This window comes from Pituophis catenifer, unplaced genomic scaffold (assembly GCF_029215685.1).
Source record: "Pituophis catenifer annectens isolate HBS135680 unplaced genomic scaffold, rPitCat1.0.hap2 SCAF_10, whole genome shotgun sequence".
Taxonomy (NCBI): domain Eukaryota; kingdom Metazoa; phylum Chordata; class Lepidosauria; order Squamata; family Colubridae; genus Pituophis; species Pituophis catenifer.
In genome coordinates, this window is record NW_027256890.1 from 8,139,208 (window position 1) to 8,152,019 (window position 12,812).

The 12,812-nt window shown below is 42.7% G+C and overlaps 1 protein-coding gene across 2 annotated transcripts; it reads right to left on the minus strand.

Annotated features, from left to right (window-relative positions):
- Nucleotides 1-1,688: 1,688 nt before the first annotated feature.
- RANBP1 (RAN binding protein 1) lies at nt 1,689-12,722 on the minus strand. 2 transcript variants are annotated; one of them, XM_070951587.1, is made up of 6 exons: nt 12,321-12,722; nt 10,039-10,175; nt 8,959-9,116; nt 8,477-8,605; nt 5,939-6,004; nt 1,689-4,558 (listed from the first exon to the last, which is right to left on the minus strand). In XM_070951587.1, exons 1-6 carry the CDS (start codon nt 12,333-12,335, stop codon nt 4,437-4,439), a joined length of 627 nt encoding a protein of 208 aa, XP_070807688.1. In that variant the 5' UTR covers nt 12,336-12,722; the 3' UTR covers nt 1,689-4,436. The 2 variants fall into 2 exon arrangements, with proteins under 2 accessions (XP_070807688.1, XP_070807687.1); XM_070951586.1 differs by having other exon boundaries at nt 1,689-4,561; nt 12,321-12,720.
- Nucleotides 12,723-12,812: the final 90 nt, after the last annotated feature.

Sequence of the window (12,812 nt, forward strand, 5' to 3'; positions counted from 1 at the left end):
CGATCTAACCTTATCAACTTACCTGGGGCCGTTGGTGGTCTCCGAGCTTGGTGGTTTTCTGGCAGACGTTTTATTAACCAACTAGGTAACATCATCAGTGCTGGTAGGGAGGAGGGTTTGTAAAGGACGACTGTAGAGTCCTTGGCGCCAAGTTTGGTGGTTTTCTTGCAGAAGTTTCATTTCCAAACTAGATATCATCAGGGCTACCGGACCTTATTGAGCAAGACAATTGTCCTCTGGAGCATCTTTATCTATCATACTATCTTTACCTATCTAGCTTCCTTTTTATTTCATTTTTTATGGTTGTTGAGTAGCCCATGGTGAGACAGGCCGCAAATAAATCTGATTGATAATCTTGCCACCAAGAGCTAGGAATGTTCTTCCTCTGGAGATGATGGGGGACCGAGTTTAAGGTTTGGCTGTATTATCTTCAAAAGCTGAGGTAGCCAGCTAATAAAACCACGTTCTCAATGTCATACTCTTCTTCAGATCTGCTTTGTTGCTCCAACACGCCGTCTCTGGGATTAAGCAGTAAAGGTGCTTGGCAAACTCGGTTGCCAATACAGCATGAAGTTGTACAATACTGTACAAAGTTACTGTAGAAAACACAGCTTGCAGTGAACATTATCGCAAAATCATATTGATGCAACTGCGCACGCTTTATCAGACCCCTTAATATTTTGTTTTCACCTGTTTTATCAGAAACGGTCATATATATATTATCTTCAGGTTTTTAGTGGAAAGGCTAATGTGCGTATCTTGCAGGCACTCAGATTTTTTTTTACCAAGGACCTTGTAGCCTTTATTGTCCAAATTTGCTTTCGTTACAATGCAAAGAGATGAATTATTCATAACAGCTTCAAATAGCTTACGTGGTTACGATTTAGGGAATAAATCCAACTGATCCACCCCAACTTTACTAATGTCTATGTATTGTATTTATGTTGCAATGCAGTTTAGGCAATTTACAACCCATCCATTAGCATTATTTTGCTATTATTGTGCACAATATTGAGCCATTCTTCAAATTCGTTTCAGGAATCCTGCTAAGGCGGCAAAAATGTCCTAGAAAGGTTTGTGTGTGTGTGTTTGTGTATTAACTGCTGGCAACTGCCTGGACATGTCCCTAGTTTTCTTGGCAAGGATTTTCTCCTTCCTCGAGAGAAAGGGACTGGCCCCAAGGTCACGCAGTCAGTTTCATGCCTTAAGCAGAACTAGAACTCACAACCTCCTGGTTCCTAGTGCTACACGTAGTCCTCGAATTACAAGTTAATTTAGTGACCAAAGTTACGACACCACTGAAAAAGGGGACTTATGACTGTTTTTCACGCTTACGACCGCTGCAGCATCCCTGGGATTCAAATTCAGAGGCTTGGCAATTGACTCATATTTATGACGGTTGCGGGGTAAAACTTAAACTGTGTCACTTAGCAATGTAAACGTTTAGGCTCAATCGTGGTCGTAGGTCGAGGACTACCTGTATTCCAAACTGGCTCCCTAGACAGGGTTGCAGAAGTGCAAATGATAAAAAACTGCAGCTTTATTTATTTACTCGTACAAGCCAAGCGGCCGACTGTGAGAAACAGAAGTTTGCTGCAGTGCATTCCAGGGTATTGATTTAATAAGCTTCAACCTGCAGTAACTCAAGACACCAATCCGATTTCCAATTAAAAATAAGATGGCACGTATTTCTTTTGTAGCATCTTACTTTATACTCCTGGTTTCTTTTACACAGCATCGTTGAAACATCGTTTTGTTTTAATATATAAAGTTAAACAAACACTATATAAATCCTGTCGGTATGGCTTCGTTTCTCTTTCAGAACATGTTTCCACCATTAAAAAAAAAATTGCAAGGAGAAGAGGCCTTGGAAAAAGCACATACAAGCTTTGCATTTTACAAAGGGAGCGAACAGAACAGGCAACCTGCATAGTACACATTTACACACAGCAACAATGGATGCAATTGTTCCCTTTCTCCCCGTCCCCCCCATCCCAACCCAAAGTGACAGATGAGGAGCTGCACTAAAGAGTCACATTCAACAGGTGCTCTTCCCTTCTTTGCACATCATTCACTTTTTATGTCCCAGAAATTACAATACAGTCGTTAAATAGCTCAAAGGGCAGATCAAGTTTACACGCACAAGTTATCCTGAGACCATAGAGATCGACGGTTCTAAGAACCAAAAACACAACACACCAAATTGTAGCTTCCTCCCCCCACCCCATCACACACACACACACAGGCCATTTACATTACAAGAATTAAGCAAAACAAAAAGATGAAGATTAAATTTATTTCAAAGTTAGCCGGGTGAACAGTGCCTCTTTTTTGATAAAATCATTTATAGTGATTTCGGTCTGGAAAAATAATCGTTCAAGGAATGCCCTTTTTACTTTTACTGTTGGGTATACTGACAGGTCTGTAGGACTGGTTGAGGTATTTCTGCATCTCCCTACCTGCAGTCATGCCTTAGTCAAAGTATAATAACGCAAAAAAAATAAAAAATAAAAAAAATTACAATACTACAGGAAGAAACTAATACATCCATAAAAATGTAATGATGATTGGGGGGAGGGAGAGACAGACTATCAAGGAAATACTTAAAACATTCCAGAAAAAGATCATGGAAGAGTTCAAACAGTTCTGCTGTTAATTGAACAAAAGCTTTTAATTAAAGTAATGACAAGACGACTGTGCATGTTGTTTTAAACAAGAGAAAAGGAATGTTTTATAGCCACTCTCTCAATGCGAGCATGTAAACCAACGTTTGGCAACACGGAAGATGTGTGGACTTCAACTCCCAGAATTCCATAGGTTGGCTGGGGAATTCTGGGAGCTGAAGTCCGCACATCTTCATGAAAGCGGCCACGGTTGAGGAACACCAGAATAAGCTGACATGGAGAACTTGAATCTTTTGAAAGAAGCTAGACCAGGCACTCTCAACTTATATGCAGGACAGACCACCTGTGTTACTTTTGGGGGGAGATTTCTACCGTCAAGAGAAATGGGCCAAGGAGGGAATACAGCTTACAGAACATACACACACCGAGAAAGCCTGAGTTATAAGTAAAAAAAAACTCTCTCTCCCCCCCACCCCATTTCCAAACACCAATTATTAATCCATTTTGCCACGAGGATGGAAAAGCGACAACATACTAGGTTGGGTGAGCGTAGCCCACGGTTACAGATGCAGAAGCTCATCATACAGAACATTTTTGGTCTCTTAGGGGTGTCCTTGGGCTGTGAATCTTAAACAGGATATTCTTTGAAGTATCAGTGACAATGAGGAGGGAGCCCACAACGAAAACGTTTGTTACCCAAAAGTTTATTGTCAAATGAGGGAATCATGTCGACTAACGGATGCAAATGCAGACATCAGTGCTTCCCCACCACACCCCCGGTGGCGTTAAGTAAGAAAGGTGATTATTTTTTCTCACAACCAAAAAGTTATCTTAAAAAAAGGTGAATCCCACCCCACCCCACCCCGTTTCCCCAGAACACACTATGAAAACGCTATAATCGAGACAGCAAAGCAACAGAAAATGTTATTACTTGTCTTCATACCTACATGGGAGTTTATACTGAAAATTGTTATACAGAAGGAACTGGACTTTCTGCCCCCTTTTTTACACAGAAGAGCCTGTCCAGATTTGCAAAGAAAGATTTTTGCTCTTCGGGGGGGGGGGGGGGGGGGAGAGAGGAGAAAGGCCTTCAAAACAGCTTTTAAAAAAAAAATCGCATTCGCTGGACATCTCCCGCTTTTGATAATAATTAAAAAAGATATTATTTCCGCCTTTCTGGCTTGCCAAGGATAACCAAAAGAAACAGCAATATTTTGAAATACGTCATAGGCCATTGTGGGATGACATTAGATTCTAAGGGACATGCCGTTTTTCTCCTAATAAATCTGCGCAAGAACACTTAAGGTCACTCAAACCTCAATTACAAGAAAAGGAACTTTAGCATAACATTTCTCCTTTCAGTCATTACAACATTCAGCCACAAATGCATCAGAAAACATCTTTGTTACTCTTTTTTTCCCCTCCAATCAGTAGAATTCAGTTACACTACACCTCACCTAAAATAGGCACCCAAAACATATAACCCAAGGTCACAAGGGCAGCCACACATGAAGTGTATATAGAAAACCCTGTCCTTTTTCATACCGTTTCCAAAGCTTTATTTGTTCTCTCTCCTGGATGACTATAAATAAGTATTTCCACTATGGAAAAGTGAGTTTTAGCACAGTACATTTTCATGACTGGGGAATGGATCTTTTTTTTTTTTTTTCCTGGAGAATTCTTCCAAAAGGGCAAAAGCTTAGAAAAAAAAACAAACATTAGAATACAGTTCTTTATAAAGTCCCTTGTAAAAATTAAGAAAAAAAAAGAAAAGAAAAAAAAAATTAAGAAAAACACAAGGCCCAAAATGATTTATTGCTTTTCTTCAGTCTTTTCCTTGTCTTCTTTCTTCTCCGATTCTTTGCACTCGTCCTTTACAGAAAGGTCTTCTAATTTTTCAGCAATTTTATCAGCGCTATCGTTTTTGTCTGTTTCTGCTAAAAAATGTCGGTGTAGACCATTAGCATTTAATAGGCATTAGCTGGAAACAAGGTTATGGAATGCGGCAGGAAAACAATGTCTTTGTATTAAATGCACGAATGAGTTTGAACTGCAGATATAGAGATACGCCAAAAACTGAACATAACACGAGAACCTTTTGCTAATGTGGTTCAAATATATACATTTTCCAATTTGCTTTGCCTGAATATCTAAGAATTGCTTAAAAGCGTAGCATTTTCACAAGTTTTAAGAGTTAAAAATCTGTTCAAGAATTAAATGTGATGTGCCAAGACAACTGGAACAGAAATCCACAAGGAAGGAAATGTTCGTTTTATTCTGGACTGCTACTCTAGCAGACTTAAAAAGCACTGTAACTATTGTAGTCACGCGCAGAGTGAGCCTGCCGATACAGATGAAAATGGAAAACCTATTGACCAGAATACTGTGGGCCTCAACACCTCGGAATTAATAAAAACACAAAAATATTGTTTCATTTGTAAGGCTCTCAAGTCTCAAAACAATTGCTTCAGTTTCCTACCATATTCGACCAGATGGAAAATCATTCTGTCCATTAAAGCTAAAGGTACCTGATTTCATAGACACAGGTATTCCTTGACTTATGACTATAATTCTTCCATTATAAGGAAGTTAATTGAATCGCACCCAATTTTATGACCGCCTGCTTTAATCGTTAAGGAAATATGTCTTTGTTGGAAACCGGCTAAAAAAGTTGCAAACATTGATTATGTGATCCCAGGACACTCATACACATTAGTTGCCAAGTGCCTGGATTTTGATCATGTGACTGTGAGGATGCTGCAATGGTTGCAAGTGTGAGGACAGGTTGTAAGTCAAGGACTACTTGTACCATGTTGAATAGCAGCCCACTGATTTTTTTTTATTCCATTTTGGTTAAATGATACTGGAATATTTTTATAAAGTTGAGCTAACAATAATAAAAGACAATTGACATTAAGGACGGATATTCCCCAAGACAAATCCTGAATGTATTTCCTACGACTAAATGTGAAAGAATGGATGATTAAGGACAACAGGGTTCTATTATTTCTTTTCCAATAAGGAAAAATAAAGAAGCAAAATCAAGAATTGGCACAAAATGAATATTAAATGGCAGGCCAAGCAAGGAGAGAGAGAAATTATCTCCCTTCAATGGAATGCACAATTCTCAGGCCTGCTCTAGGTAACACATACGAAGTCTATACACATCTTACACACTTCTATAAAATATGTGGTGCAGATTTTAATCTCTTCCCTACTTGTTTGTCTGGTTAGGGATTTCTGCAGAAATGCTTCAGATCTCTTGAAGGACAATATTCCTTTTTTTCAGAAGCAAGCAAATACAAACATCTTACCTTTCTTTCCCTTTTTATCAACTTCACTCTTACATTCTTCGAATTTTGCCTTGAATTTCTGTGCATCTGTTTGAAAGAAGCAAAATTACAGGTCAAGCTGCAGTGGATTTAAGCAACTCGAAACACCTAGGAAAGCATGTGCTTCACCAGACCACAGGCTAAGATTCGCATGCAGTGGATACGATTTCAGCCAAATTTCACCTTTTAGAAGCCCTGTTGCCTTTCCGATGGAAAAATTAAGTCTCAGAGCAAAGGGTTAAAACAAGGGTAAGATCAACCTTACAGATTAACAGAGTTGGAAGGGACCTTGAAGGACATCTAGTCCAACCCCCCGCCCAAGCAGGAGACCCTACACCCGTGATGGCGAACCTATGGCACCCATGCCACAGGTGGCACGCTGAGCCATATTGGTGGGCACGCGAGCGTTGCCTTAGCTCAGCTCCAGCACGCATGCGCTTTGGGTCTTCTGGGCCCACCGGAAGTGTTTCTGGCCTCCGGAGTGGTGGGGAAGACTGTTTTTGCCCTCCCCAGGCTCCTAGAAAGCCTCTGGAACCTGGGGAGGGCAAAAAAACAGGCCTACCGGGCCCACCAGGCCATCACATGCTAAAAGCGAGAGGAGCAGGGGGGGGTTGTGGGGGGGCAGGGCACATAGAATTATGGGTGTGGGCACGTACCCGTGTGACCACCCCGCACTCCCGTTTGTGGCACGCGATGGCAAAAAGGCTAGCCATCACTGCCCTACACCATTTCGGACAAACGGCAGTCTAATCTCTTCTTAAAAGTCTCAAGCTCCCACAACTTCTGAAGGCAACTTCTGTTCCATCAACTGGAACACAATTGAGCCCAACATTTATGTTGCTAAGTGGGACAGTTAAGTGAATTTTGCTCCATCGTACGACTTTTCTTCAGTGAACCACTGCAGCTGATAAATTAGTAACACAGTTAAGTGAATTTGGTTTCCCCACTGACTGGGGCACTGTGACCGTCATAAATATGAACCAGCTGCCAAAAATCCAAATTTTGATCCCATGATCATAGAGATGCTGCAGTGGTTGTTAAGTGTGAACAGCGGTCATAAGTCACCTTTTTCAGTGATGTTGTAACTTTAACAACAGCCATTAAATAAAGTCAAGGTAAGTCAAGGACTACCTGTAATTCATTCAGCAGGAGAAAGCTTTGTAACTTCACAGGCTGAGGCCCAGGAAATCTCTCTCTGAATCCGTATTTGCTTCATCCTTTTGCAAATTTCGGAGATACAGGTAATCCTCAACATACAACCAGTCTTTTGGTGACCAAAGTTACAACGGCAGTGGAAAAAGTGACTTATGACCATTTTTTCACACTTACGACCATTGTACCGTGGTCACAGTATCCAAATTTGGACACTTGGCAACGGGCATGTATTTATGACGGTTGCAGTTTTCTCCAGCTTGCCTTCAGAAGTTGTGGGAGTTTCATCATTGGAAGCTTTCGAGAAGAGACTGGACTGCCATTTGTCAGAAATGGTGCAGGGTCTCCTGCTTGGGCGGTGGGGTTGGACTGGATGACCTACCAGGTCCCTCCCAACTGTTAACCTGTGTCTGCATTTCTGGAGTCATGTGGTCACTTTTGCCACCTTCTGACGAGCAAAGTCAATGGGGAAGCCAGATTGACTTAACGATCGTGTTACTAACTTAACTGCAGCGATTCACTTAACAACTGTGGCAAGAAAGGTTGTAAAATGGGGCAAAGCACACTGAACAACTGGGTTTTTTTAGCAACAGAAATTTTGGGGACAATTGTGATCGTAAGTCAACAACTACCTATGCATCACACCATTGATAACCCTTGTTGTGGCCCGCTAATGGCCAGCAGAGCCAGACAGTGAGGAGGTTGGGAAGGAACATGGGCCAGTCCTGGAGTCTGGGGAAGGCTCTGACGAGGGCTCTGCATCGGAGGTAGAGATGAGGCCAAGGCCAGATGCCAGTTATCAATTGCCTTTGGAGTCAGACGTCAGTGAGGCAGATGAACAGCTGGAGCCTGTTCCCAGTGTGCGGAATTGCCAGACGAAGGGAACAGCTAAAGAACAAGGGTTGACTCAGGAGTAAGGCCACAGGTGGACGATGAAGGGCCCCTCCCAGAGGGAATAAAAGAGGAGCGAAAGGGGAGTAGAGTTTGCAGGAGACAGTTAGATCATTCCTGCATTCTTGCCAAGTATTGCGGCGTCTGAAAGATATCGGCCTGGTCACACTCCAGGGCTGATAAAGGTCGGTGATTGTGAACTATCTTGGAAGACTGTGGGAGAGGAAAGACTTTGTGGAGAGGAATTCACTGTCAATTAAATAAAAGGGGTTTATCAGGACGAGGATTTGGCTTCCTGCAGAACAGCCCTCTAATACACTGGATGCCTTTCTGGTTTAAAAATTTGAGTCTCCTCTCCTGGCACCTTGAACAGATTTCATGGAACAGTGTGTGAGGTTTTCCCATCATTCCTTAAACCACAAGGAGAGGAAGACCACTTTTTTAAAAAGTCCAATTTCTCCAAAACAAGGAACTTACTTTCTGCATTTAAAAACCGAATTGCCAGAAGCTCTGGTTTAGGACTCTCATCTGCAAAATCAGCATGTGTGTTCCACACCCAGGCCCGGTCACTCCCCGCGTTGGGCTTCAACTCCATTACAGGTGTGACTAAAATGAGGGAGGGGAGGAGTTAGGCACAGGTAATACAGCAAGATAATACAAACGATCAAGCAATATTATAAAGCTGTGAAGAACCAGTAAGGAAGATCAAAAAGTCTGTCTAGAAAAGAACGACTGTCCGATTGTCTATATCCATATTTAAAATATTGTTGAATATATTTCATAATGTTATCACTGTTATTCAGTTTCTAACAGTCCAACTTATAACTCCAAATACAGTAATTGGGCCCTGCATAGTTTTCTACAATCGTTGCCGAACAAAGCTATTAATTTGAAAGAGTTTGTTGTTACAATACCAACATATACAGCAAACTTAATTAGAAGAATACTAAATTACATACTGTAATGGTTTGCACAGATTTTAAGAGTCTTATCTCTCCTCATTAAGAGTCGGATGGTCCCCTTATCTTTGTGCTTCAGGAGTTTTACATCCCCAGTGCCACGTTCTTTCCATTCTGGAAGGTCATTTTCTGATGCAAATCGGAAAAGTTTTGCTCGCCTTCATGAAAAAATAAAATGCAAACAAAAAAAGAGGAATTAATGGCAACAAATATGCCAGAGATTATACTGAATTAGGATCTTTTAGCATCACTAAGATAACTAATTTTCTTCAACAGACAACACAAACCTGAAAGTGATAGTTTGATAAAACCCTCTAGAGAAACACCTTTGAAATAAAATGTCTTTAAAATTTACTTTTGGGATGGCTAAGTCAGTTTCAGTCAGGTACAATGGAGTTCAAACACTTTTTAAATTAAGCTTATGTCATGATGAGATAAAATATAGATGAAACAAAAGTTAGGAAAATAAGAAAAGGAGAGAGAAACATGCAAAAAAGTAATGATTTCTGACTTTCTTCAGTGCAGCAGACTAAAAAAATAATACACTGACCTTTTAAATTTCAGAACTTTAAGAGTTACTTCTATCAATTACAAAATCGTTTTAATCATCAAAACCTAAATTCAAATTTTCATTTTCATCCGTTTTGAGCAGAAAGTCCAGAAGTGGTTTCCAAGTAGAAACAAAACTAGGTAAATTCTTTAATTTAGAGAATCAATTTTGTCATGTCTGCTAACTCCATCTACTTTACTGTCCTCGAGCCCAACGTTTCCAGCCAGGGGGGAAAGGTTCTGCGTGAGCAGCCAGGAAGCATGCAGCTCCATTTGTGCGTGTGGCATGCATGTGTGCTTGCAAACCCCTCACAGACCACTAGTGGTCTGCGGCCCACAGGATGGGGACTCCTGTCCTAGAGTTCCATCACTGAATCTAAACAACTCATTTTGTTAAAAAATTAAGCCTGTCACACAATCACATTTCCCACAGAATTGGGACTTCAGTTTCACACCTGGAAAGTTTATTTCCTGAAAGTTAAGACAGTGAGTCTGCTAATTTAATTGCAGAAAGCTTCAGCTTGAGCTTACATTTTGAAAACCTCCTCCTCATCTTCCTCCAGAGTTTTGATCTCTTGCTCAGGAAGAGAAACGATGGGCTCAAACTGCGGGTCGTGGTTAGAATCATCTGCATTGTCAGTTGCTGAGTCATGCTCCTCGTGTGCATCCTGCAGTGTTAGAGGAAAAAAGCTTGAAATGCATCACAGGCTTATTAGAGAAGATCATTTCAGAAAATTAAGGTAGACAGTCTTATAAGCACACCTGTCTGCCTTTCATTAGAAAGCTAACTTAATCCTATTTCATTCTGAAAACGGCAGCAGCAGTTTTTTGTGGGAGTCAACAGAACTGCAAAAGAACAAAGTTCAGAAATCTCCAAATTACGTTTTTAGTTATATTATTATCACTTTCTAAACTTTAGAATGTTTTTAGGTACCTTATCACTTTCTAAACTTCAGAAAAAAACCAGTGCCAGATTGCAACACCTCTAAATATAGGTATATATGGTGCTCAATTGACATCCAACCCTATTAAAAATATACCCTAATCGGCTGGTGAACATTCTCCCTCCTCCAAGGAATAACCACCCCACAGATTTGTAAAAGGAGTATATAAAAACATCAATAAAAGGATGCTAACTGTCACAAAAAGCTGAGGTTCTATCCAGGAGTCTTTGGCAGTGGTCAGCAGAGAAATAAAAGTATAAACTAATTGTGCATTCCCTTGTATTTGGTTTGTAAAACCAAGAATGAGAACAGATTAATTGGAATTTGATGGCTACTATATAAATGAGGACTTTAAAACCTGAAGGTTTTCCTTCTCCAAAATTGAACCTTCTCTGCACTTTATTTTGTACTCGAGGAAAAATACAACCTTGAAACAAATAATGATGCCCAGTGACTTTCACACATTGCAATTTTTTTTTTACAGCAATCTGGTTTTATCAAAGTCTGAAGGCCCAAAGACACCTGCTGCTTTCTTAAACATTTTCAATCCTGGAAACCTGAAAACCCCTGATTTAAGGGAATCACTGCTGTTTGTTTAGCCCAGCAGATCTCAATGGGTGGCCTGAGGGCCCCCCCCACCACGACCATTTTCCTGCTGTTCACGAAGCCAAATAAATACGTTTAATGCTTTGTCAGTTTAAATTTCCAACACATAAAACCTCCATAGATGTAACCCAGATCAACCGAAGCTTCCCCCATCATTTTTTTAAGGCAAAAGGGATCTTGAGTCCAAAACACTGGCGAACCTAGGAAGCCACAAGAATGTCTGCAAAAGTTTAAGACAGGCATAGAAATTTAATATTCTTTTTTAAAAAAATGCACCAGGAGAGGAGTAGTTGTACGAAATTTGGACCCTTGTTATGTGTGTGTGTATGTGTGTGTGGGGGCAGCATCACCTCTTGGGGGGGAAATGAGCGCCATGAAAATTTAGTAAATGATGGGAGGAGGGAGTAGAAGACACAAAATATGTACTCAAGATGTTCAAACGCTGAATGATTAAGGATCTACTTGTTTGCTTAAAAATAAATAAAAAACTTGTATTTATTTTTTTAAAAAAAAGAAAATTTAATAATCACCAATTTAATAAATAACAATAATTATTGGGGTCATGCATGGAAGGGGATTCCTGGCAGAAAACAATAGGCGGGCATCACTTTTTTTTTTTTTGGAGGGGGGGGTCAGGGATGGTTTGCCTTGATATCCAGCCAGGGGAAGACAGACCCTCGTAGGGAAGAGGCCATTCTTCTCGGAAGGGGGGGGGGGCTGGCTGGCGGGAATTTTGTGGGGGAGGGGCAGGCTTCGGAATGCCAAAAATTAACACACAAACCCGCCCACAAGCCACGGGGGGGGGGCAACTAAAAGACCACCCAGGGCTTTTTGGGGGGAGGGGGAGGGGCGCGATCCGGACCCTTCCCGCCGTTTCCCCCATTCCCCCCCCTTCCCCGCGGGGCCAGTGGGCCGCTCCAGAAGGGAGGGAGGGAGGAGCAAAGCACGAGGCCGCAGGACCCGCCGGGAAACTACAACTCCCCGAAGGCCCGGCCGTAGCCGGCAAAGGCAAGGAATGCTGGGAAATGAAGTCCCAGGCGGCGCTCGCGGTAGGAAGCCTCCCGGGAGGTGGGGGGTAATAAGATTCGATGGGGGGGAGAGAAGATTAAGTGGGGGGGGAGACCGAGCCCCCCCATTTGAGGTCCGTGAGGGGAGGCCGCCCCGCGCCTGAGGGGCCTAGCAGCGGCGGCGACGGCGTAGATTCCGCTCCCCCCCTCCCTCCTCAGCGGCTCCGCCTTCCGCTTCTTTCGGCTTTCACCTCACCTTCGTCTCGGCCATGGTGGGGCTGCCGCTCCCCCGTTGGGCTCGCTCCCCGTCGCCGTGCGGCTTCCCGCCTCCGCTGCCCTCTCCCGCCGCGAGCTCCGTCGCTGCGCCGCCTTTGGCTCCGCCCACACGACGCTGCGGACACGCCCACCGCGCTGCTGCCGCCGCCGCAAGGGCTGACGGGAATTTTTTTTTTTTTTACAAAAAAAAAAAAAGCCTGGGCCTACCTAACCTCGATGGCTTTGTTCTATATAAAGCCAAGCGGGGCCCGGTTTCTTTATCGCCGTTCTCCCGCGGGTGAGGAACGAACTTTCTCGCGTGGGGTGGTTAGTGGGGGGGGAGGAAAAGGAGAGGAACGGCGGGGTCTTATTAGAGCGCGGGGAGGCCTCACGCCGCGCGCGCGCTTCCCGCCCTCCTTCCCGTCGGCCCCCGCGCGAAGCCCCCCGCCCTCAACTCGACGCTGCGTGGAGGTGGGGCACGCTCACCCTAACG